A 25906-nucleotide genomic window follows, 5' to 3' on the forward strand; every position below is an offset into this window, starting at 1 on the left:
AGCTGTAGTGTGTGTTGGCTCAGGACTGTGTCTGTGTATGAAGGGAGAGGAGCTGTAGTGTGTGTTGGCTCAGGACTGTGTATGAAGGGAGAGGAGCTGTAGTGTGTTGGCTCAGGACTGTGTATGAAGGGAGAGGAGCTGTAGTGTGTGTTGGCTCAGGACTGTGTATGAAGGGAGAGGAGCTGTAGTGTGTGTTGGCTCAGGACTGTGCCTGTGTATGAAGGGAGAGGAGCTGTAGTGTGTGTTGGCTCAGGACTGTGCCTGTGTATGAAGGGAGAGAAGCTGTAGTGTGTGTTGGCTCAGGACTGTGAAGGTAACAGATTATTCCCAGGTGAAGAGAGGACAGGTAAAAAGTAGAAACCTACAAGTGACGGCTCCTTGTAACTCCATGTTATTATAAATAACACAAAGGTAGAAATCAAAGTTTAAATAACTTTATTTAATTTTTTAACCATTGTGTTTTTCACACTGAATGGTTCATTTACACTCGATTTGGTACCTCACGTCCTGCTGCATCGAGATCAGGACTCCTCCTCAAACAGACTCATCATGAATCTATATATAGTGACATCACGTCCTGCTGCATCGAGATCAGGACTCCTCCTCAAACAGACTCATCATGAATCTATATATAGTGACATCATGTCCTGCTGCATCGAGATCAGGACTCCTCAAACAGACTCATCATGAATCTATATATAGTGACATCACGTCCTACTGCATCGAGATCAGGACTCCTCAAACAGACTCATGAATCTATATATAGTGACATCACGTCCTACTGCATCGAGATCAGGACTCCTCCTCAAACAGACTCATCATGAATCTATATATATAGTGACATTTTGAAACAAACAAGGTGAGAAAGAGGAGAACTAAACAGACACCGGGTTGACAAAACATTAAGAACACCTGTTCTCTTTCCACGACAGACTGACCAGGTGAATCCAGGTGAATCCAGGTGAAACGCTATGATCCCTTATTGATGTCACTTGTTAAATCCACTTCAAAATCAGTGTAGATGAAGGGGGAGGAGACCGGGGGAGGAGACCGGGGGAGGAGACCGGGGGAGGAGACCGGGGGAGGAGACCGGTTAAAGAAGGAGTTATAAGCTTTTCCACAGTTGAGACATGGATTGTGTATGGCTGTAAGAGCCTTTGAACGGGGTATGGTAGTAGGTGACAGGCGCCCCGGTTTGAACGGGGTATGGTAGTAGGTGACAGGCGCCCCGGTTTGAACGGGGTACGGTAGTAGGTGCCAGGAGCCCCGGTTTGAACGGGGGTACGGTAGTAGGTGACAGGCGCACCGGTTTGAACGGGGTATGGTAGTAGGTGACAGGCGCCCCGGTTTGAAGGGGGGTATGGTAGTAGGTGCCAGGCGCCCCGGTTTGAACGGGGGTATGGTAGTAGGTGACAGGCGCACCGGTTTGAACGGGGGTATGGTAGTAGGTGCCAGGCGCCCCGGTTTGAACGGGGGTATGGTAGTAGGTGCCAGGCGCCCCGGTTTGAACGGGGGTATGGTAGTAGGTGCCAGGCACACCGGTTTGAACGGGGTATGGTAGTAGATGACAGGCGCTATGGTTTGAACGGGGTATGGTAGTAGGTGACAGGCGCACCGGTTTGTGTCAAGAACTGCAATGCTGCTGGGTTTTTCACACTCAACAGTTTCCCGTGTGTATCCAGAATGGTCCACCACCCAAAGGACATCCAGACAACTTGACACAACTGTGGGAAGCATTGGAGTCAACATGGGCCAGCATCGCTGTGGAACGCTTTCCACACCTTGTAGAGTCCATGTTCTGACGTATTGAGGCTGTTCTGAGGGCGAAAGGGGGTACAACTCAATATGAGGAAGGTGTTCTTAATGTTTTGTTCACTCAGTGTAAATTCTCTTCTCAACATTACACTGTACACTCCAGGTCTACTGTTAAGCTCTTAGTGTTCCTTATCTACCTGTTAAATAACCATATTGAAGTAATCATTAATTCATTAATGACTTCCCCCATCAGCAGGGTCCAGTCTAGTCCAGAAGAACAGGTTGAGTCCCCCATCAGCAGGGTTCAGTCTAGTTGTTAGATTGACTTCCCCATCAGCAGGGTTCAGTCTAGTCCAGAAGAACAGGTTGTTAGATTGACTTCCCCATCAGCAGGGTTCAGTCTAGTCCAGAAGAACAGGTTGTTAGATTGACTTCCCCATCAGCAGGGTTCAGTCTAGTCCAGAAGAACAGGTTGTTAGTTTGAGTTCCACATCAGCAGGGTCCAGTCTAGTCCAGAAGAACAGGTTGTTAGATTGAGTTCCACATCAGCAGGGTCCAGTCTAGTCCAGAAGAACAGGTTGTTAGATTGAGTTCCACATCAGCAGGGTTCAGTCTAGTCCAGAAGAACAGGTTGTTAGTTTGAGTTCCACATCAGCAGGGTTCAGTCTAGTCCAGAAGAACAGTTTGTTAGATTGAGTTCCACATCAGCAGGGTTCAGTCTAGTCCAGAAGAACAGGTTGTTAGATTGAGTTCCACATCAGCAGGGTTCAGTCTAGTCCAGAAGAACAGGTTGAGTTCCACATCAGCAGGGTCCAGTCTAGTCCAGAAGAACAGGTTGTTAGATTGAGTTCCACATCAGCAGGGTTCAGTCTAGTCCAGAAGAACAGGTTGAGTTCCACATCAGCAGGGTTCAGTCTAGACAAGAAGAACAGGTTGAGTTCCACATCAGCAGGGTTCAGTCTAGTCCAGAAGAACAGGTTGTTAGATTGTTTGGCTTGTCTTCCTCTTTCAGAGCAGCTAGTAAAAGTCAAGTAGTATTAATGATGAAACATTTTCCCACCGAGAAGCTGTTCAACACAACGTTGACTCCATATTGACAACCTTAAAGTGACAGTGTAGTCTGTCTCTGAACCTCAACTTCAGTTTGTTGCTAAAGTAGTGCATCGTTTGGCTTCACCACAGCTGTCTGTTAGAGAGAGTCAGTGTTCAGGTGGAAGCCCAGCTGGCTTCAGGTAATTGGGAGTAAACGCCCAGGTGGCTCCAGGTAATTGGGAGTCAGAAAGTTCAGGTGGAAGCCCAGGTGGCTCCAGGTAATTGGGAGTCAGAGAGTTCAGGTGGAAGCCCAGGTGGCTCCAGGTAATTGGGAGTCAGAGAGTTCAGGTGGAAGCCCAGGTGTCTCCAGGTTACATGGTTGGAAGCCCAGTTGTCTCCAGGTTACATGGTTGGAGGCCCAGGTGTCTCCAGGTTACATGGTTGGAGGCCCAGGTGTCTCCAGGTTACATGGTTGGAAGCCCAGGTGTCTCCAGGTTACATGGTTGGAAGCCCAGGTGTCTCCAGGTTACATGGTTGGAAGCCCAGGTGTCTCCAGGCTACATGGTTGGAAGCCCAGGTGTCTCCAGGCTACATGGTTGGAAGCCCAGGTGTCTCCAGGTTACATGGATGGAAGCCCAGGTGTCTCCAGGTTTCATGGATGGAAGCCCAGGTGTCTCCAGGTTACATGGATGGAAGCCCAGGTGTCTCCAGGTTTCATGGTTGGAAGCCCAGGTGTCTCCAGGTTACATGGTTGGAAGCCCAGGTGTCTCCAGGTTACATGGTAATTCTCTTTAACAATGTTATTGCCAATAGAAGAAGAAAAGTGACCCATCCATATTTCCAGGATGGGAAGGCACTTTGGTGACAAGACTCAAACTACATCTGAAATTCCACCCTATCCCCTCATCAGGGAATTAGGTGCCATTTGGGACACACCCTGACAGGAATATGTATTGAGCTGGTCTGTCATTGTTGTGACAGATGAGTGTGTGTGTTTTAACTTCCTGGTCTGTCATCGTTGTGGCAGATGAGTGTGTGTGTTTTTAACTTCCTGGTCTTTGGGTTGTGCATCTTATCTACAAATCGTCTCTGAATGTAAAAACTGAGGTTTTATCCAAGAAGGTTGTGTTTCCCAGGCCACTGAAAGACACAAACATAACAAATTGTATTTAGTTACATATGCTTGTATATCGAGTAACATAAGTACATTATTCAATAATCGAGTTAATTAGATTTCTTGTTCATAGACATTAAGCTTGTATGCCCTTATATACACATCATCAAGTCCTTGAAATTGGGGAAATTCAAAATCATTAATATTCAATGAAAGATTCACATGTTGTTGTTTTGCATTGAATTTGCTTCGTGGCATGTCACCATCTGTGAGAATAGTTAAATGTTTTTAATGAGTATCTGTTCTGTCTGGGTATCATCTGGGGAGGGGAGGGAGGGGGGGGGGGGGGGTCTTACCAGCGGCCTCCTCAGTTTGACCTCTCTTCTTAGTTCTGTTTCTTGTCTTTCTCTGCTTCCTGTGCCACTCCAGCCAACACCAAGGCCGCTGCTGCCTGTGCCACCTCCGACACAACCACCGGAACATCTGGAAAACAACACACACAGGAAATCAACGCCTGGCGGGTTGTGTGTGTGTGTGTGGTTAGTGTGTGTGTGTGTGTGTGTGTGTGGTTAATGTGTGACATTCCAACATGAACGGCCTTTGTGCCATTGAACTATTAGCCTAGAACAACAAAGACGGAGCAGAGAGCCCTAGAGTCAAACCTCTCTGTTACCAGATCATCTTGTTCAGCAGAGCCGGCTTGGTGAATAGTAACAGAGAGCCCTAGAGTCAAACCTCTCTCTGTTACCAGATCATCTTGTACAGCAGAGCCGGCTTGGTGAATAGTAACAGTGAAGGCTGACAAAGCAGAGAGCCCTAGAGTCAAACCTCTCTCTGTTACCAGATCATCTTGTTCAGCAGAGCCGGCTTGGTGAATAGTAGCAGAGAGCCCTAGAGTCAAACCTCTCTCTGTTACCAGATCATCTTGTTCAGCAGAGCCGGCTTGGTGAACAACCTGGTTATAGGGTGTGTGTCCAGCCATGCAAACAGCATTCACCACAGAGAGAGAGAGTTATGCAACTCCTGACAGTAGCACATGCAACTCCTGACAGTAGCACATGCAACTGAAGGGGTGGGTCCTCTCTCTCTGCCTAAAAAGGACAGTTTGTTCTTTCTGTGTCTGGAGAGTGGAGGGCCAGACGGACAGACTAGGAACCACTGGAGAGCTCTACTACTCAGTCTGCATGTCTGGAGAGTGGAGGGCCAGACGGACAGACTAGGAACCACTGGAGAGCTCTACTACTCAGTCTGCATGTCTGGAGAGTGGAGGGCCAGACGGACAGACTAGGAACCACTGGAGAGCTCTACTACTCAGTCTGCATGTTTGGAGAGTGGAGGGCCAGACGGACAGACTAGGAACCACTGGAGAGCTCTACTACTCAGTCTGCATGTCTGGTAGAGAGAGAGAGAGAGAGAGAGAGAACCACAACCCACAACCACAGGAACTGACTGTAGGCCTACACATAGTGGGCTGTACAGTACCTGTAACCATAGGAACTGACTGTGGGTCTACACATAGTGGGCTGTACAGTACCTGTAACCACAGGAACTGACTGTGGGTCTACACATAGTGGGCTATACAGTACCTGTAACCATAGGAACTGACTGGGTCTACACATAGTGGGCTGTACAGTACCTGTAACCATAGGAACTGACTGTGGGTCTACACATAGTGGGCTGTACAGTACCTGTAACCATAGGAACTGACTGTGGGTCTACACATAGTGGGCTGTACAGTACCTGTAACCATAGGAACTGAATGTGGGTCTACACATAGTGGGCTGTACAGTACCCGTAACCACAGGAACTGACTGTAGGCCTACACATAGTGGGCTGTACAGTACCTGTAACCATAGGAACTGACTGTGGGCCTACACATAGTGGGCTGTACAGTACCTGTAACCACAGGAACTGACTGTGGGTCTACACATAGTGGGCTGTACAGTACCTGTAACCATAGGAACTGACTGTAGGCCTACACATAGTGGGCTGTACAGTACCCGTAACCACAGGAACTGACTGTAGGCCTACACATAGTGGGCTGTACAGTACCTGTAACCATAGGAACTGACTGTGGGCCTACACATAGTGGGCTGTACAGTACCCGTAACCACAGGAACTGACTGTGGGCCTACACATAGTGGGCTGTACAGTAACCGTAACCATAGGAACTGACTGTAGACCTACACATAGTGGGCTGTACAGTACCCGTAACCATAGGAACTGACTGTGGGCCTACACATAGTGGGCTGTACAGTACCTGTAACCACAGGAACTGACTGTAGGCCTACACATAGTGGGCTGTACAGTACCCGTAACCATAGGAACTGACTGTAGGCCTACACATAGTGGGCTGTACAGTAGCAGTGGTTTTCCTGGTAGTGGATATAAGGTAACAGAACTTTGGGCTCATCACATTTTCCTGGGCAGCACTACATAGACGGGTTACCTATAGCTAAACATAGCCCTGAAACAGAGCATGGCTTTTCCTCTGTGACTCAGGGGAAATCTCCCCAACTCAAACAGACATGCTGGACTTATCTTCACCCTCATTTAAACACAGAATAATTTCACTATCTGCTCCACTAAAAGAAAGAGGGTTGATTCATGCTACAACTGTGATTATGAACATTTTATATTGTGAAAATTCTATTATGATTGTGTAGATTCTATTGTGATTGTGAAGATTCTATTGTGTAGATTCTATTGTAATTGTGAAGATTCTATTGTGTAGATTCTATTGTGATTGTGAAGATTCTATTGTGTAGATTCTATTGTGATTGTGAAGTTTCTATTCTGAAGATTCTATTGTGATTGCGAAGATTCTACTGTGATTGTGAAGATTCTATTGTGACTGTAGAGATTTATGGTGGTGTTCTGACATGCTTTGGCCAGAACAGTGGAATAATAACCTAATCTCAACTATTCCATGACAAGGGGCCATGAGTAAACATTAATTATCTACCTAATGACCTACTACGAGTCACTAGACAGACTCAATTCTCCTCTGCTCTCCCAACCGTCACGTCAAAATGTACAGTTCACTTGACAAACATTTGCATCAGAACTGAGGAGTGTGGAGAGAGGACATTAACATGTTTTAAGTTATCCCAGGCAACAGTGCAGAAGTCTTATCTGAGTAATTCACAGAGCACAATGAGAGAGGGGGGGAGAGGGAGAGAGAGGGGGGAGAGAAAGAGAGAGGGGGGAGAGAAAGAGAGAGGGGGGAGAGAAAGAGAGAGGGGGGAGAGAAAGAGAGAGGGGGGGAGAGAAAGAGAGAGGGGGGGGAGAGAAAGAGAGAGAGGGGAGAGAAAGAGAGAGAGGGGAGAGAGAAAGACATAGGGGGAGAGAAAGAGAGAGGGAGGAGAGAAAGAGAGAGAGGGAGGAGAGAAAGAGAGAGAGGGTGGAGAGAAAGAGAGAGAGGGTGGAGAGAAAGAGAGAGGGGGGAGAGGGAGAGGGAGAGAGAGGGGGGAGAGAAAGAGAGAGGGGGAGAGAAAGAGAGAGAGGGGAGAGAGAAAGACATAGGGGGAGAGAAAGAGAGAGGGAGGAGAGAGAGAGAGAGGGAGGAGAGAAAGAGAGAGGGTAGAGAGAAAGAGAGAGAGGGTGGAGAGAAAGAGAGAGAGGGTGGAGAGAAAGAGAGAGAGGGTGGAGAGAAAGAGAGAGAGGGTGGAGAGAAAGAGAGAGAGGGTGTCTCAGACTGCGTGACTGGGGCTATTGTGTTGGTCAGGGCCTCAGGAAGAAGTGACACACTAGAACAGCTTTTAGTCCTTCAGTAGAGACTACTGCATGGTGTCTGGAGAGACTACTGCATGGTGTCTGGAGAGACTACTGCATGGTGTCTGGAGAGACTACTGCATGGTGTCTGGAGAGACTACTGCATGGTGTCTGGAGAGACTACTGCATGGTGTCTAGAGACTACTGCATGGTGTCTGGAGAGACTACTGCATGGTGTCTGGAGAGACTACTGCATGGTGTCTGGAGAGACTACTGCATGGTGTCTGGAGAGACTACTGCATGGTGTCTGGAGAGACTACTGCATGGTGTCTGGAGAGACTACTGCATGGTATATGTAGAGACTACTGCATGATGTCTTTACAGAGACTACTGCATGATGTCTGTAGAGACTACTACATGATGTCGTAGAGACTACTGCATGATGTCTGGATAGACTACTGCATGGTGTCGTAGAGACTACTGCATGATGTTGTAGAGACTACTGCATGATGTCTGTAGAGACTACTGCATGGTGTCTGTAGAGACTATTGCATGGTGTCTGTAGAGACCACTGCATGGTGTCTGTAGAGACCACTGCATGGTGTCTGTAGAGACCACTGCATGGTGTCTGTAGAGACCACTGCATGGTGTCTGTAGAGACTACTGCATGATGTCTTTACAGAGACTACCGCAATGTGTCTTTACAGAGACTACTGCATGATGTCTGTAGAGACTACTGCATGATGTCTGTAGAGACTACTGCATGATGTCTTACAGGCAGCATTATCTGTCCTGATGTTAACAGGAAATCAGTTTTGGGGTCAGGATACCTCCTCCTAAATCAGTGAGGGTGTCTGATGCCACCTCCTAGTCAGTGAGGGTGGCTGATGCCTCCTCCTAGTCAGTGAGGGTGTCTGATGCCTCCTCCTAGTCAGTGAGGGTGTCTGATGCCTCCTCCTAGTCAGTGAGGGTGTCTGATGCCTCCTCCTAGTCAGTGAGGGTGTCTGATGCCTCCTCCTAGTCAGTGAGGGTGTCTGATGCCTCCTCCTAGTCATTCAGGGTGTCTGATGCCTCCTCCTAGTCAGTGAGGGTGTCTGATGCCTCCTCCTAGTCAGTGAGGGTGTCTGATGCCTCCTCCTAGTCAGTCAGGGTGCCGGATGCCTCCTCCTAGTCAGTCAGGGTGCCGGATGCCTCCTCCTAGTCAGTCAGGGTGCCGGATGCCTCCTCCTAGTCAGTCAGGGTGCCGGATGCCTCCTCCTAGTCAGTCAGGGTGCCGGATGCCTCCTCCTAGTCAGTCAGGGTGCCGGATGCCTCCTCCTAGTCAGTGAGGGTGCCGGATGCCTCCTCCTAGTCAGTGAGGGTGTCGGATGCCTCCTCCTAGTCAGTGAGGGTGTCGGATGCCTCCTCCTAGTCAGTGAGGGTGTCGGATGCCTCCTCCTAGTCAGTGAGGGTGTCGGATGCCTCCTCCTAGTCAGTGAGGGTGTCGGATGCCTCCTCCTAGTCAGTGAGGGTGTCGGATGCCTCCTCCTAGTCAGTGAGGGTGTCGGATGCCTCCTCCTAGTCAGTGAGGGTGTCGGATGCCTCCTCCTAGTCAGTGAGGGTGTCGGATGCCTCCTCCTAGTCAGTGAGGGTGTCGGATGCCTCCTCCTAGTCAGTGAGGGTGTCGGATGCCTCCTCCTAGTCAGTGAGGGTGTCGGATGCCTCCTCCTAGTCAGTGAGGGTGTCGGATGCCTCCTCCTAGTCAGTGAGGGTGTCGGATGCCTCCTCCTAGTCAGTGAGGGTGTCGGATGCCTCCTCCTAGTCAGTGAGGGTGTCGGATGCCTCCTCCTAGTCAGTGAGGGTGTCGGATGCCTCCTCCTAGTCAGTGAGGGTGTCGGATGCCTCCTCCTAGTCAGTGAGGGTGTCGGATGCCTCCTCCTAGTCAGTGAGGGTGTCGGATGCCTCCTCCTAGTCAGTGAGGGGTCGGATGCCTCCTCCTAGTCAGTGAGGGTGTCGGATGCCTCCTCCTAGTCAGTGAGGGTGTCGGATGCCTCCTCCTAGTCAGTGATGGTGTTGGATCCCTCTTGGTAACCAGTGAGGTAAGGAGACTATGGAGACCTTGGTGGGAATGCTACGTTCGTGAGAATACATTTCACCTATTTATAGACTCCGTACAACAGTCTTCAAACAACTCTGTGGGTGAGTAAATACGCTGGTCTGTTGGTCTGAACACGCTCACCGTCTCTCCCCACATCTCACGCTCTCCGTCTCTCCCCACATCTCACGCTCTCCGTCTCTCCCCACATCTCATCTCACGCTCTCCGTCTCTCCCCACATCTCATCTCACGCTGGTCTGTTGGTCTGAACACGCTCACCGTCTCTCCCCACATCTCACGCTCTCCGTCTCTCCCCACATCTCACGCTCTCCGTCTCTCCCCACATCTCATCACACGCTCACCGTCTCTCCCCACATCTCATCACACGCTCACCGTCTCTCCCCACATCTCATCACACGCTCACCGTCTCTCCCCACATCTCATCACACGCTCACCGTCTCTCCCCACATCTCATCACACGCTCACCGTCTCTCCCCACATCTCATCACACGCTCACCGTCTCTCCCCACATCTCATCACACGCTCACCGTCTCTCCCCACATCTCATCACACGCTCACCGTCTCTCCCCACATCTCATCACACGCTCACCGTCTCTCCCCACATCTCATCACACGCTCACCCTCTCTCCCCACATCTCATCACACGCTCACCGTCTCTCCCCACATCTCATCACACGCTCACAGTCTCTCCCCACATCTCATCACACGCTCACCGTCTCTCCCCACATCTCATCACACGCTCACCGTCTCTCCCCACATCTCATCACACGCTCACCGTCTCTCCCCACATCTCATCACACGCTCACTGTCTCTCCCCACATCTCATCACACGCTCACCGTCTCTCCCCACATCTCATCACACGCTCATTGTCTCTCCCCACATCTCATCACATGCTCACCGTCTCTCATCACATGCTGACTGTCTCTCCCCACATCTCACGCTCACCCTCTCTCCCCACATCATGCATGTTTGCAGCGATGTCTTCTCAGCTATTTGTGCCTGGGGCAGGGGAGGACCAACCATTATCCAGATAAGCCTGATCCGGCAGGCTACAACAGACTGACTGACACACCTTATTTAGGTCAGGAGAGACAGGTGTTCTAGGTAACATATCAATTTAGTGAATCTATGAGCTGGAAGAACAATCATAACCTCCCTGGGGCTAATCAGGACAATAAATGGCAGCCATTTTGCTCTGTGGAATTTAATTGTCCCTCAGTACAAATCAGTTGGTGCTGTGTTACTGAGGTGAAATGTGACCACACCATAATCGCAATGCAACTATTTGTGAGCCTTACCATAGTAAGACAGGGTTGACGTTTGATGACGGTTTAAATATGTAGAGTGATTGTGTCCGTGAGGATGAAGCGTTAAAGGAGGAGTACCATCAATCTCTGGGATTGAGATAGCAGGAGTAGGCGGGGCCTCAGGAGCAGGGGTGGCTGGTGTTAGCTCTGGGGCAGGAGTAGGCGGGGCCTCAGGAGCAGGGGTGGCTGGTGTTAGCTCTGGGGCAGGAGTAGGCGGGGCCTCAGGAGCAGGGGTGGCTGGTGTTAGCTCTGGGGCAGGAGTAGGCGGGGCCTCAGGAGCAGGGGTGGCTGGTGTTAGCTCTGGGGCAGGAGTAGGCGGGGCCTCAGGAGCAGGGGTGGCTGGTGTTAGCTCTGGGGCAGGGGTAGGTGCGTCTGAGGGAGCAGGGGTGGCTGGTGTTAGCCCTGGGGCAGGAGTAGGCGGGGCCTCAGGAACAGGGGTGGCTGGTGTTAGCTCTGGGGCAGGAGTAGGCGGGGGCCACAGGAGCAGGGGTGGCTGGTGTTAGCTCTGGGGCAGGAGTAGGCGGGGCCTCAGGAGCAGGGGTGGCTGGTGTTAGCTCTGGGGCAGGAGTAGGCGGGGCCTCAGGAGCAGGGGTGGCTGGTGTTAGCTCTGGGGCAGGGGTAGGGGCGGCTGGTGTAAGCTCAGGGGCGGCTTCGGGAGCAGGGGTAGGAGTCTCTACTGCAGGCTCTGGGGCTGGAGCTGCCACCTCACCTGGGGCCTCCACTGGTCCTGGGGCCTCCACTGGTCCTGGGGCCTCCACTGGTCCTGGGGCCTCCACAGGCTCATTGGTAACGGCTGCTACAGGGGCCTCCACAGCCACAGGGGTGGTTATTGGCTCTGCTGCAGGCTCAGCAGCAACAACATGGTCAGTTATGGGGACACTGGGTGCAGGGGCCTCCACAGCGGGGGCCCCCTCTGGGACAGCAGCCACAGGCTCAGCAGCAGGGGTTACTGGCTCAGGGACAGCGGCCACAGGGGCTGGGGCATCTTTGGTCTCCTCTGTCGGGGCTGGAGCTGGGGTCTCCTCTGTCGGGGCTGGAGCTGGGGTCTCCTCTGTCGGGGCTGGAGCTGGGGTCTCCTCTGTCGGGGCTGGAGCTGGGGTCTCCTCTGTCGGGGCTGGAGCTGGGGTCTCCTCTGTCGGGGCTGGAGCTGGGGTCTCCTCTGTCGGGGCTGGAGCTGCCTCTGGGACAGTTTCAGCCACCTCGACTGGGGCAGCAGCGTCCACGGGTGCAGCTGCCTCGACCAGGGTAGCCACCTCCACTGCAGCTCCAGTTTCAACAACAGTGGCCTCCTCAGACACCACTGTCTCAGCAGGAGCCTCTGCCACAGGAGCGGCCTCAACCACGACAGCCTCAACAGGGGCCGCCACCTCCACTGGGACCACAGCCTCTACTAAGACCACAGCCTCTGAAGGGACCTTTGCATCTACGGCTGCAGCCTCAGCAGGGGCTTCTGGGGCAACCTCTGGCTCGGCTGCAGCCAGCATCTCCAGGACCTGGTCCTCCTCCCATCCAGACCCCATGGTCTCCAGGGCCTCTGAGGCCATGATGACGGGTTCCTCAGAGTCATCAGTCAGGGCACTCTGGACAGGAAGCTGCATCTGGTCAGCGATGGTCTCCGTGTCCTCCGAGATGTGACCATTCCTGACAACTGGAATAAAAACACAGAAAAACATGGAGGTTCATGAGAGAAATGTATTTCTAGGTTTAACCTGACATCTGACACCAGATCCACCTGTAACGTTGCTGATAGAAGATCACTGCACACCGTTTCCTCGCTTTATTGAATACCAAACATATTGGTTAAGTTGAACTAATGAAGGATCTGATAGGCTGGAATGGCTGGAAGTTATGACCTTGGTGTGTCTGTGTTGTCATGAACCAATCCAGTAACACCTAAAACACTCCATGTCTGTAGAGCCTTGTATGATAAGTCCATTGTGAGAAGGCCTTTCTAGGGAGTTTTTCCTAGCCACCGTGCTTCTACACCTGCATTGCTTGCTGTTTGGGGTTTTAGGCTGGGTTTCTGTACAGCACTTTGAGATATCAGCTGACGTACGAAGGGCTTTATAAATACATTTGATTTGATCTGATAGGCTTGAATGCCTGAAATTCAAGCAATTATGACTTATCAGCATTGACCCTGTGTCTGTGTTGTCATGAACCAATCTAGTTGTGTTGTAGTCAACCATCTTCAGACACATGCAGCACTCTGCCACAGTAACACCTAACCCAATCCATGATCTACTGCCACAGTAACACCTAACCCAATCCATGATCTACTGCCACGGTAACACCTAACCCAATCCATGATCTACTGCCACGGTAACACCTAACCCAATCCATGATCTACTGCCACGGTAACACCTAACCCAATCCATGATCTACTGCCACGGTAACACCTAACCCAATCCATGATCTACTGCCACGGTAACACCTAACCCAATCCATGATCTACTGCTACGGTAACACCTAAAACATTCCATAGTGACTCCTGCTAACCCAATCCATGATCTTCTACTACATAGTATTGATCTGAAACGCGGTCAGTATTGATCTGAAACGCGGTCAGTATTGATCTCAGGGTATCTGTCATGTTAAATCGACCATTATGTTGTGAAGAGGGGAACCGTTTTCCCCCTTTTGTATTCTAATGCTTTGGTTGTTGGAGCATCCTGAAGTATTTAAACTGCTGTTGAAATATGACTGAACAGAAAGTGGGCCCCTTGGTAAGAGAGTTGGTTTGACTCAGCAGTGAGGGAAAACAATAAAAGACAGAGAATTTCTAGGACATGCGGAACTTAAAAAGATGAATAACTCATCTTCCATTTCCCCAGGGGTGGGTTGAAGAATGTGATTTATTGAAAACAACCTGTGGTTTTCACTGAGCCCTGAGGACAAGGTTCACCCAGTTATGAAACTGGACGAGGAAGTGTATATGAATGATACAGACCAGATGGGGACATATCCATCCAAGTGGTAGGCTACCGGACACCTGGGAAACACAGACAGAAAACAGATAGTCTGAGCCTGGTCCCAGATCTGTTTGTGTTGTATAGCCCACGTCTAGGACGTTTCACAATACAATGAATGACCATAGGAGTTGGCAAGATACCACTAACAGATCTGGGACCAGTCTGCCCGCTAAACAGTTCAGGAAATCTGTTCTTAGACTGATCACAACCCTTTGTTATATTTCATCCATGTCACTGTTAACTCCCCCTGATTGTTTCATGCATGACATAAACCAAAAAATGATCAAATTAGACACTGCAGCTTCCCAGTTTGGTTTGACTGTCGTTGTCCCTAAAGACCAGGGAGCAATGACTGGAAAGGAATGTGATGGGCTGGCACAAAATAGGAACCAACCAGACCAATGGAAGACAAGCAAACAGAGAGAGATGGATTTGGAGGTCTACATGAGGAGTTATGGAGTGATGAGTTATGGGGTGATGAGGAGCTACGGGGTGATGAGGAGCTATGGGGTGATGAGGAGCTATGGGGTGATGTGATGAGGAGCTATGGGGCGATGAGGAGCTACGGGGTGATGTGATGAGGAGCTACGGGGTGATGTGATGAGGAGCTACGGGGTGATGTGATGAGGAGCTACGGGGTGATGTGATGAGGAGCTACGGGGTAATGTGATGAGGAGCTGCGGGGTGATGTGATGAGGAGCTACGGGGTGATGTGATGAGGAGCTACGGGGTAATGTGATGAGGAGCTGCGGGGTGATGTGATGAGGAGCTACGGGGTGATGAGGAGCTACGGGGTGATGAGGAGCTACGGGGTGATGAGGAGCTATGGCGTGATGAGGAGCTATGGGGTGATGAGGAGCTATGGGGTGATGTGATGAGGAGTTATGGGGTGATGTGGTGAGGAGTTATGGGGTGATGAGGAGTTATGGGGTGATGAGGAGTTACGGGGTGATGAGGAGTTACGGGGTGATGAGGAGCTACGGGGTGATGAGGAGCTACGGGGTGATGAGGAGCTACGGGGTGATGAGGAGCTACGGGGTGATGAGGAGCTACGGCGTGATGAGGAGCTACGGGGTGATGAGGAGCTACGGGGTGATGAGGAGCTATGGCGTGATGAGGAGCTATGGGGTGATGTGATGAGGAGCTATGGGGTGATGTGATGAGGAGTTATGGGGTGATGAGGAGTTATGGGGTGATGAGGAGTTATGGGGTGATGAGGAGCTATGGGGTGATGAGGAGCTACGGGGTGATGTGGTGAGGAGCTATGGGGTGATGTGATGAGGAGCTATGGGGTGATGTGATGAGGAGCTATGGGGTGATGTGATGAGGAGCTATGTGGCTATGAGGAGTTATGGGGTGATGAGGAGCTACGGGGTGATGAGGAGCTATGGGGTGATGAGGAGCTACTAGGTGAAGAGGAGCTATGGGGCGATGAGGAGCTATGGGGTGATGTGATGAGGAGCTATGGGGTGATGTGATGAGGAGCTATGGGGTGATGTGATGAGGAGCTATGGGGTGATGTGATGAGGAGCTATGTGGCTATGAGGAGCTATGTGGCTATGAGGAGTTATGGGGTGATGAGGAGTTATGGGGTGATGAGGAGCTACGGGGTGATGAGGAGCTATGGGGTGATGTGGTGAGGAGCTATGGGGTGATGAGGAGCTACTAGGTGAAGAGGAGCTATGGGCGATGAGGAGCTATGGGGGTGATGTGATGAGGAGCTATGGGGTGATGTGATGAGGAGCTATGGGGTGATGTGATGAGGAGCTATGGGGTGATGTGATGAGGAGCTATGGGGTGATGTGATGAGGAGCTATGGGGTGATGTGATGAGGAGCTATGGGGTGATGTGATGAGGAGCTATGTGGCTATGAGGAGCTATGGGGTGATGAGGAGTTATGGGGTGATGAGGAGTTATGGGGCGATGAGGAGCTATGGGGTGATGTGATGAGGAGCTATGGGGTGATGTGATGAGGAGCTATGGGGTGATGTGATGAGGAGCTACGGGGTGATGAGGAGCTATGGCGTGATGAGGAGCTATGGGGTGATGTGATGAGGAGCTATGGGGTGATGTGATGAGGAGTTATGGGGTGATGAGGAGTTATGGGGTGATGAGGAGCTACGGGGTGATGTGGTGAGGAGCTATGGGGTGATGAGGAGCTATGGGGTGATGAGGAGCTATGGGGTGAAGAGGAGCTATGGGGCGATGCGATGACGAGCTATGGGCGATGCGATGAGGAGCTATGGGGCGATGCGATGAGGAGCTATGGGGCGATGCGATGAGGAGCTATGGGGCGATGCGATGAGGAGCTATGGGGCGATGCGATGAGGAGCTATGGGGATGCGAGGATATTGGGCGGATGAGGAGCTATGGGGCGATGCGATGAGGAGCTATGGGGCGATGCGATGAGGAGCTATGGGGCGATGCGATGAGGAGCTATGGGGCGATGCGATGAGGAGCTATGGGGCGATGCGATGAGGAGCTATGGGGCGATGCGATGAGGAGCTATGGGGCGATGCGATGAGGAGCTATGGGGCGATGCGATGAGGAGCTATGGGGCGATGCGATGAGGAGCTATGGGGCGATGCGATGAGGAGCTATGGGGCGATGCGATGAGGAGCTATGGGGCGATGCGATGAGGAGCTATGGGGTGATGTGATGAGGAGCTATGTGGCTATGAGGAGTTATGGGGTGATGAGTTATGGGGTGATGAGGAGCTACGGGGTGATGAGGAGCTACGGGGTGATGAGGAGCTACGGGGTGATGAGGAGCTATGGGGTGATGTGGTGAGGAGCTATGGGGTGATGAGGAGCTATGGGGCGATGAGGAGCTATGGGGTGATGTGATGAGGAGCTATGGGGTGATGTGATGAGGAGCTATGGGGTGATGTGATGAGGAGCTATGGGGTGATGTGATGAGGAGCTATGGGGTGATGTGATGAGGAGCCATGGGGCGATGTGATGAGGAGCTATGGGGCGATGTGATGAGGAGCGATGGGGTGATGAGGAGCTATGGGGTGATGTGGTGAGGAGCTATGGGGTGAAGAGGAGCTATGGGGCGATGAGGAGCTATGGGGCGATGTGATGAGGAGCTATGGGGCGATGCGATGAGGAGCTATGGGGCGATGCGATGAGGAGCTATGGGGTGATGCGATGAGGAGCTATGGGGCGATGTGATGAGGAGCTATGGGGCGATGCGATGAGGAGCTATGGGGTGATGCGATGAGGACCTATGGGGCGATGCGATGAGGAGCTATGGGGTGATGTGGTGAGGAGCTATGGGGTGATGAGGAGCTACTAGGTGAAGAGGAGCTATGGGGCGATGAGGAGCTATGGGGTGATGTGATGAGGAGCTATGGGGTGATGTGATGAGGAGCTATGGGGTGATGTGATGAGGAGCTATGGGGTGATGTGATGAGGAGCCATGGGGCGATGTGATGAGGAGCTATGGGGCGATGTGATGAGGAGCGATGGGGTGATGAGGAGCTATGGGGTGATGTGGTGAGGAGCTATGGGGTGAAGAGGAGCTATGGGGCGATGAGGAGCTATGGGGCGATGTGATGAGGAGCTATGGGGCGATGCGATGAGGAGCTATGGGGTGATGCGATGAGGAGCTATGGGGCGATGTGATGAGGAGCTATGGGGCGATGCGATGAGGAGCTATGGGGTGATGCGATGAGGACCTATGGGGCGATGCGATGAGGAGCTATGGGGTGATGCGATGAGGAGCTATGGGGTGATGTGATGAGGAGCTACGGGGTGATGTGGTGAGGAGCTATGGGGTGATGAGGAGCTATGGGGTGAAGAGGAGCTATGGGGCGATGAGGAGCTATGGGGCGATGTGGAGCTATGGGGCGATGTGATGAGGAGCTATGGGGTGATGTGATGAGGAGCTATGGGGCGATGTGATGAGGAGCTATGGGGCGATGAGGAGCTATGGGGCGATGAGGAGCTATGGGGTGATGAGGAGCTATGGGGTGATGAGGAGCTATGGGGTGATGTGAGGAGGAGCTATGGGGTGATGTGAGGAGGAGCTATGGGGTGATGTGAGGAGGAGCTATGGGGTGATGCGATGAGGAGCTATGGGGTGATGCGATGAGGAGCTATGGGGTGATGCGATGAGGAGCTATGGGGTGATGCGATGAGGAGCTATGGGGTGATGTGAGGAGGAGCTATGGGGTGATGTGAGGAGGAGCTATGGGGTGATGTGTGGAGGAGCTATGGGGTGATGTGAGGAGGAGCTATGGGGTGATGAGGAGCTATGGGGTGATGAGGAGCTATGGGGTGATGAGGAGCTATGGGGTGATGTGTGGAGGAGCTATGGGGTGATGTGTGGAGGAGCTATGGGGTGATGAGGAGCTATGGGGTGATGAGGAGCTATGGGGTGATGAGGAGCTATGGGGTGATGAGGAGCTATGGATGAGGAGCTATGGGGTGATGAGGAGCTATGGGGTGATGAGGAGCTATGGGGTGATGAGGAGCTATGGGGTGATGAGGAGCTATGGGGTGATGAGGAGCTATGGGGTGATGAGGAGCTATGGGGTGATGAGGAGCTATGGGGTGTGTGTGGAGGAGCTATGGGGTGATGAGGAGCTATGGGGTGATGAGGAGCTATGGGGTGATGAGGAGCTATGGGGTGATGAGGAGCTATGGGGTGATGAGGAGCTATGGGGTGATGTGTGGAGGAGCTATGGGGTGATGTGTGGAGGAGCTATGGGTGATGAGGAGCTATGGGGTGATGAGGAGCTATGGGGTGATGAGGAGCTATGGGGTGATGCGATGAGGAGCTATGGGGTGATGTGTGGAGGTGATGTGTGGAGGAGCTATGGGGTGATGAGGAGCTATGGGGTGATGAGGAGCTATGGGGTGATGCGATGAGGAGCTATGGGTGATGAGGAGCTATGGGGTGATGCGATGAGGAGCTATGGGGTGATGCGATGAGGAGCTATGGGGTGATGCGATGAGGAGCTATGGGGTGATGCGATGAGGAGCTATGGGGTGATGAGGAGCTATGGGGTGATGAGGAGCTATGGGGTGATGAGGAGCTATGGGGTGATGAGGAGCTATGGGGTGATGAGGAGCTATGGGGTGATGAGGAGCTATGGGGTGATGAGGAGCTATGGGGTGATGAGGAGCTATGGGGTGATGAGGAGCTATGGGGTGATGAGGAGCTATGGGGTGATGAGGAGCTATGGGGTGATGAGGAGCTATGGGGTGATGAGGAGCTATGGGGTGATGTGATGAGGAAATATATGCTGCAGTTACAGTTGTACATTCAGCTAGCTCTCAGGGATAGGACAACTGTTGTCTGTAGCTGGCTGGTGGGACAGAGACAGACAGACTGTACAGTCAGCTAGCTCTCAGGGACAGGACAACTGTTGTCTGTAGCTGGCTGGCTGGCGGGACAAAGACAGACAGAGATAGAGCCCCTCTTGGCATGGATGACTCGTGTGTCAACATGATTACCATCCAAAGATGACAGAGATCCCAGTCAAAACAGCTAGTCAATCCCTGGACAGAGGGAGAAGAGCGCTGGGGGATGGGACCCGGGGGCCCCACTGTGGGTTTGGCTGGCATTCAGCTGGTGAGACAGTGCTGTTAGATGGGACAGATCACGACCATGCAGTGCCACATGTACAGAGTAGTAGCATGGTACAATAAAACATTTCAGAGGTGACGCCAGCCTCCCGGGACGAAGACAGAGAGCATCTCCAGGTGACCTGTCTGGCTAACTGGATGGCACTACAACAACACCCTGAAACAGACACACTGCTAGAGATGGTACTACAACAACACCCTGATACAGACAGACTGCTAGAGATGGCACTACAACAACACCCTGAAACATACAGACACACTGCTAGAGATGGCACTACAACAACACCCTGAAACAGACAGACTGCTAGAGATGGCACTACAACAACACCCTGAAACAGACAGACACACTGCTAGAGATGGTACGACAACAACACCCTGAAACAGACAGACTGCTAGAGATGGCACTACAACAACAAAAGACATACTGATGGTCCCTCAGTAACAACCTGTATAAAGACATACTGATGGTCCCTCAGTAACAACCTGTATAAAGACATACTGATGGTCCCTCTATAACAACCTGTATAAAGACATACTGATGGTCCCTCAGTAACAACCTGTATAAAGACATACTGATGGTCCCTCTATAACAACCTGTATAAAGACATACTGATGGTCAGACAGTAACAACCTGTATAAAGACATACTGATGGTCCCTCAGTAACAACCTGTATAAAGACATACTGATGGTCCCTCAGTAACAACCTGTATAAAGACATACTGATGGTCCCTCAGTAACAACCTGTATAAAGACATACTGATGGTCCCTCAGTAACAACCTGTATAAAGACATACTGATGGTCCCTCTATAACAACCTGTATAAAGACATACTGATGGTCCCTCTATAACAACCTGTATAAAGACATACTGATGGTCCCTCTATAACAACCTGTATAAAGACATACTGATGGTCCCTCAGTAACAACCTGTATAAAGACATACTGATGGTCCCTCAGTAACAACCTGTATAAAGACATACTGATGGTCCCTCAGTAACAACCTGTATAATGACACACTGATGGTCAGACTGTAACAGGGAAGTGAGAACACAGTGTGAGTGTATGTTAAATGATTACATCATGCCCTCAGCTGTGCCTGGTCCTGGTGTGTAGAAGCCATGTGGCAGGCAGGACCAGAGCCAGGCAGGCCCCATGAATGGACAATATGGTCCCTGTGTCAGCCAGGCCTCTCTGTGGGTACCAGGCCTCTCTGTGGGTACCAGGCTTCTCTGTGGGTACCAGGCCTCTCTGTGGGTACCAGGCCTCTCTGTGGGTACCAGGCCTCTCTGTGGGTACCAGGCCTCTCTGTGGGTACCAGGCCTCTCTGTGGGTACCAGGCCTCTCTGTGGGTACCAGGCCTCTCTGTGGGTACCAGGCCTCTCTGTGGGTACCAGGCCTCTCTCAGGTTGTGGCAAAAAATAAAAAGGCAATAAATAAAAACTATTTCTGCAAAACAATGCTTTTTATTTATTGATGGAAATGCCAGTTGATGAACCAGTCACAAGTTTGGGCACACCTACTTATTGTAGAATAATAGTGAAGACATCAAAATTATGAATTAACACATATGGTTTTAACAAATCCAAATATTTTTTTATATTTGAGATTCTTCAAAGTAGCCACATTTTGCCTTGACGACAGATTTGCACACTCTTGGTATTCTCTCAACCAGCTTCACCTGGAATGCTTTTCCAACAGTCTTGAAGGAGTTCCCACATTCGCTGAGTACTTGTTGGCTGCCTTTCCTTCACTCTGCGGTCCAACTCATCCCAAACCATCTGAATTGGGTTGAGGTCGGGTCATCTAATGCAGCACTCGATCACTCTCCTTCTTGATCAAATAGCCCTTACAAAGCCTGGAGGTGTGTTGGGTCATTGTCCTGTTGAACAACAAAAGATAGTCCCACTGCAGAATGCTAGGTAGCCATGCTGGTTAAGTGTGCCTTGAATTCTAAATAAATCACAGACAGTGTCACCAGCAAAGCACCATTACACCACCTCCACCTCCATGCTTCACGGAGTGAACCACACATGCAGAGATTATCCGTTCAACTACTCTGTGTCTCACAAAGACAACGGTTGGAACCAAAAATCTCAAATTTGGACTCATCAGACCAAAAGACAGATGTCCACCGGTCTAATGTCCATTGGTCGTGTTTCTCGGCCCAAACAAGTCTCTTCTTCTTATTGGTGTCCTTTAGGGTTTCTTTGCAGCAATTCGACCATGAAGGCCCTGATTCACGCAGTCTCCTCTGAACAGTTGATGTTGAGATGTCTGTTACTTGAACTCTATAAATCATTTATTTGGGATGTAATATCTGAGGCTGGTAACTCTAATGAGTTGTGGGGTGGCAGGTTGTCTAGTGGTTAGAGTGTTGGACTAGTAACCGAAAGGTTGAACTTCCATAGCCTATAGGGCAATGCAGTAGGTCTATAACTTCCATAGACTATAGGGCAATGCAGTAGGTCTATAACTTCCATAGCCTATAGGCCAATGCAGTAGGTCTATAACTTCCATAGCCTATAGGCCAATGCAGTAGGTCTACAACTTCCATAGCCTATAGGGCAATGCAGTAGGTCTATAACTTCCATAGCCTATAGGGCAATGCAGTAGGTCTATAACTTCCATAGCCTATAGGGCAATGCAGTAGGTCTATAACTTCCATAGCCTATAGGGCAATGCAGTAGGTCTATAACTTCCATAGCCTATAGGCCAATGCAGTAGGTCTATAACTTCCATAGCCTATAGGCCAATGCAGTAGGTCTATAACTTCCATAGCCTATAGGGCAATGCAGTAGGTCTATAACTTCCATAGCCTATAGGGCAATGCAGTAGGTCTATAACTTCCATAGCCTGTAGGCCAAAGGTTCTTCCTCCTGATTATATAGAATGGGACCAGTGAGTCTAGAAGGTTCTACCTCCTGATTATATAGAATGGGACCAGTGAGTCTAGAAGGTTCTACCTCCTGGGACCAGGCAGTCTATTTATCTTTTGGCATCCTGATAATGTGGTTGGGTCGAATTGTGTTGCTCTCCTGGGGCTCTGTGGGGTCTGTTTGTGTTTGTGATCAGAGCCCCAAAACCAACTGGCTCAGGGGACTCTTCTCCAGGTTCATCTCTCTGTAGGTGATGGCTTTGTTGTGGAAGGTTTGGGCATCGCTTCCTTTTAGGTGGTTGTAGAATTGATCAGCTCTTTTCTGGATTTTGATAATTAGTGGGTATCGTCCTAATTCTGCTCTTCGTGCATTGTTTGGGGTTTTGCGTTGTAAACAAAGTGCAGAGTTTCAATTAGGTGTTTGTCCCATTTTGTGAATTCTTAGTTGGTCCCCAGACTTCACAACCATAGAGGGCAATGGGTTCAATAACTAACTGAAGTATTTACACAGTACAGGCTAACTAACAGGTTGGGTCAGAACCCTATAGCCTCAGGGATATGACACAGTACAGGCCGTGCCACAGCAGAATCACAGCTAACTAACAGGTTGGGTCAGAACCCTATAGCCTCAGCCTGTACTGTGTCATATCCCTGAGGCTATAGGGTTCTGACCCAACCTGTTAGTTAGCTGTGATTCTGCTGTGGCACGGCCTGTACTGTGTCATATCCCTGAGGCTATAGGGTTCTGACCCAACCTGTTAGTTAGCCTGTACTGTGTCATATCCCTAACTAACAGGTTGGGTCAGAACCCTATAGCCTCAGGGATATGACACAGTACAGGCTAACTAACAGGTTGGGTCAGAACCCTATAGCCTCAGGGATATGACACAGTACAGGCTAACTAACAGGTTGGGTCAGAACCCTATAGCCTCAGGGATATGACACAGTACAGGCTAACTAACAGGTTGGGTCAGAACCCTATAGCCTCAGGGATATGACACAGTACAGGCTAACTAACAGGTTGGGTCAGAACCCTATAGCCTCAGGGATATGACACAGTACAGGCTAACTAACAGGTTGGGTCAGAACCCTATAGCCTCATGGATATGACACAGTACAGGCTAACTAACAGGTTGGGTCAGAACCCTATAGCCTCAGGGATATGACACAGTACAGGCTAACTAACAGGTTGGGTCAGAACCCTATAGCCTCAGGGATATGACACAGTACAGGCTAACTAACAGGTTGGGTCAGAACCCTATAGCCTCAGGGATATGACACAGTACAGGCTAACTAACAGGTTGGGTCAGAACCCTATAGCCTCAGGGATATGACACAGTACAGGCTAACTAACAGGTTGGGTCAGAACCCTATAGCCTCAGGGATATGACACAGTACAGGCTAACTAACAGGTTGGGTCAGAACCCTATAGCCTCAGGGATATGACACAGTACAGGCTAACTAACAGGTTGGGTCAGAACCCTATAGCCTCAGGGATATGACACAGTACAGGCTAACTAACAGGTTGGGTCAGAACCCTATAGCCTCAGGGATATGACACAGTACAGGCTAACTAACAGGTTGGGTCAGAACCCTATAGCCTCAGGGATATGACACAGTACAGGCTAACTAACAGGTTGGGTCAGAACCCTATAGCCTCAGGGATATGACACAGTACAGGCTAACTAACAGGTTGGGTCAGAACCCTATAGCCTCAGGGATATGACACAGTACAGGCTAACTAACAGGTTGGGTCAGAACCCTATAGCCTCAGGGATATGACACAGTACAGGCTAACTAACAGGTTGGGTCAGAACCCTATAGCCTCAGGGTGCAGATGTGCTGCAAAGAATGCAGCGTTTTCCACAGCTGTTTGATCGGAGCTGCGTGGCCTCTCTAAATGGCAACATGTGACTGTCCAGGGAACATAATGTAGTATATATATACATGAGGAGGTGAACACCTGTGGTTTTACACTCTAAAGAGGCTGATAACAAGAGCTGATTGTTTTGGTTCTGTTTTTGACCTTTTTTTTTAACTCACGGAAAGATAAGATACTAATGAATTATCATTGGCTGTGGTTTAGTCAAAAGATGAAACTAAAATCACCAATAACTGAGTAAATATTAACAGCAGGTAGTAATCATAATAAAAAGTTATTCTATAATATATACATGAGGAGCGTGCTTCTACACCTGCATTGCTTGCTGTTTGGGGTTTTAGGTTTCTGTACAGCACTTTGTGACATCAGCTGATGTAAGAAGGGCTTTATAAATACATTTCATTGATTGATAATCCCAATGTAACCCCCCCCCCCCACCACCGCCAAAATAGTTCAGAAGAGCAAAGTGTAACCATACTGAAGTGTTGGAACAATTTCTCTTTTCCAGAACCTTGCCCCCTTCAAAAATAAAAACATCTATACAATCACAATGTCATATGGTAAAAATATGTTTAAAAGTAAGACAAAAATCAATGCTTATAACACAACCTTCTGCAGTGTGACAACTATTCTAAATTGGAGGAAAAAACGGGTTACTTTGACACATTCTGACAAAACTTTTTTTTTTAAGTGTCACTGTCAACGGACACTGACAAAAATATAAGTTACTCACCAAATGTGTCTCCGTTGGACTCCTCGGGTTTTGTCCCCGGTCTCTTCTCCTCATCGACAGTCTGTGTGCTGGACGAAGAACATCCCATGGTGAAGAAGAAAAAGAGAGGAGAGATGAAGAGCAAATATGCAAAGAAGACTGAGACGAGATGCGAACGGTCGATACTCGGTCAACTCAGACAGCGACTGGCTGGATAAAACATGAACAGAACAACAAGCCGGTTGTTTATGAGGTATAGCTGGAGCCCATTATTTCCTGTTGTCTGTCTGCCCTGTCTGTTTATGCATGAGTAGTCGCCGTCATGCCCTAGACAACGGACTGTTGTGCTCCGCACACTAACCACGCGTTAGACACTGTCTGGATAAAATGAAGACCCTCAACTCTGCTCCCTCTCTCTCTCTCTCTCTCTCTTAACATTAGGGAAGTAGTTTAGGTAAGATGGTGTTCATCAACTCCGCCCCCTATCCTCTCATTCAGGAAAACCCACTCTCTGAAAATCCACCTGGTGGATCATACTTCTATTTCACCTTTATTTAACCAGGTAGGCCAGTTGAGAACAAGTTCTCATTTACAACGGCGACCTGGCCAAGATAACGCAAAGCAGTGCGACACAAACAACAACACAGAGTTACACATGGAGTAAACACAACTTACAGTCATTAATACAATAGAAAATAGAAAAAAAGGAGGTCTATATACAGTCTGTGCAAATGGCGTGAGGAGGTAAGGCAATAAATAGGCCATAGTAGCGAAGTAATTACAATTGAGCAAAATAACACCGGAGTGATAGATGAGCAGATGATGTGCAAGTAGAAATACTGGTGTGCA

The 25906-nt window shown here is 50.1% G+C and overlaps 1 protein-coding gene across 2 annotated transcripts; it reads right to left on the reverse strand.

Annotated features, from left to right (window-relative positions):
* Positions 1-71: 71 nt before the first annotated feature.
* Positions 72-25521, reverse strand: LOC116359285 (skin secretory protein xP2-like). 2 transcript variants are annotated; one of them, XM_031812031.1, is made up of 4 exons: positions 25079-25515; positions 11729-12667; positions 4258-4384; positions 72-3927 (listed from the first exon to the last, which is right to left on the reverse strand). In XM_031812031.1, the coding sequence occupies exons 1-3, from the start codon at positions 25164-25166 to the stop codon at positions 4287-4289; spliced, it is 1125 nt and encodes a 374-aa protein (XP_031667891.1). In that variant the 5' UTR covers positions 25167-25515; the 3' UTR covers positions 72-3927; positions 4258-4286. The 2 variants fall into 2 exon arrangements, with proteins under 2 accessions (XP_031667891.1, XP_031667890.1); XM_031812030.1 differs by lacking the exons at positions 72-3927; positions 4258-4384 and having other exon boundaries at positions 11328-12667; positions 25079-25521.
* Between the last annotated feature and the right edge of the window lie 385 nt (positions 25522-25906).

Source organism: Oncorhynchus kisutch, unplaced genomic scaffold, assembly GCF_002021735.2.
Source record: "Oncorhynchus kisutch isolate 150728-3 unplaced genomic scaffold, Okis_V2 Okis02a-Okis13b_hom, whole genome shotgun sequence".
Taxonomy (NCBI): Eukaryota; Metazoa; Chordata; class Actinopteri; order Salmoniformes; family Salmonidae; genus Oncorhynchus; species Oncorhynchus kisutch.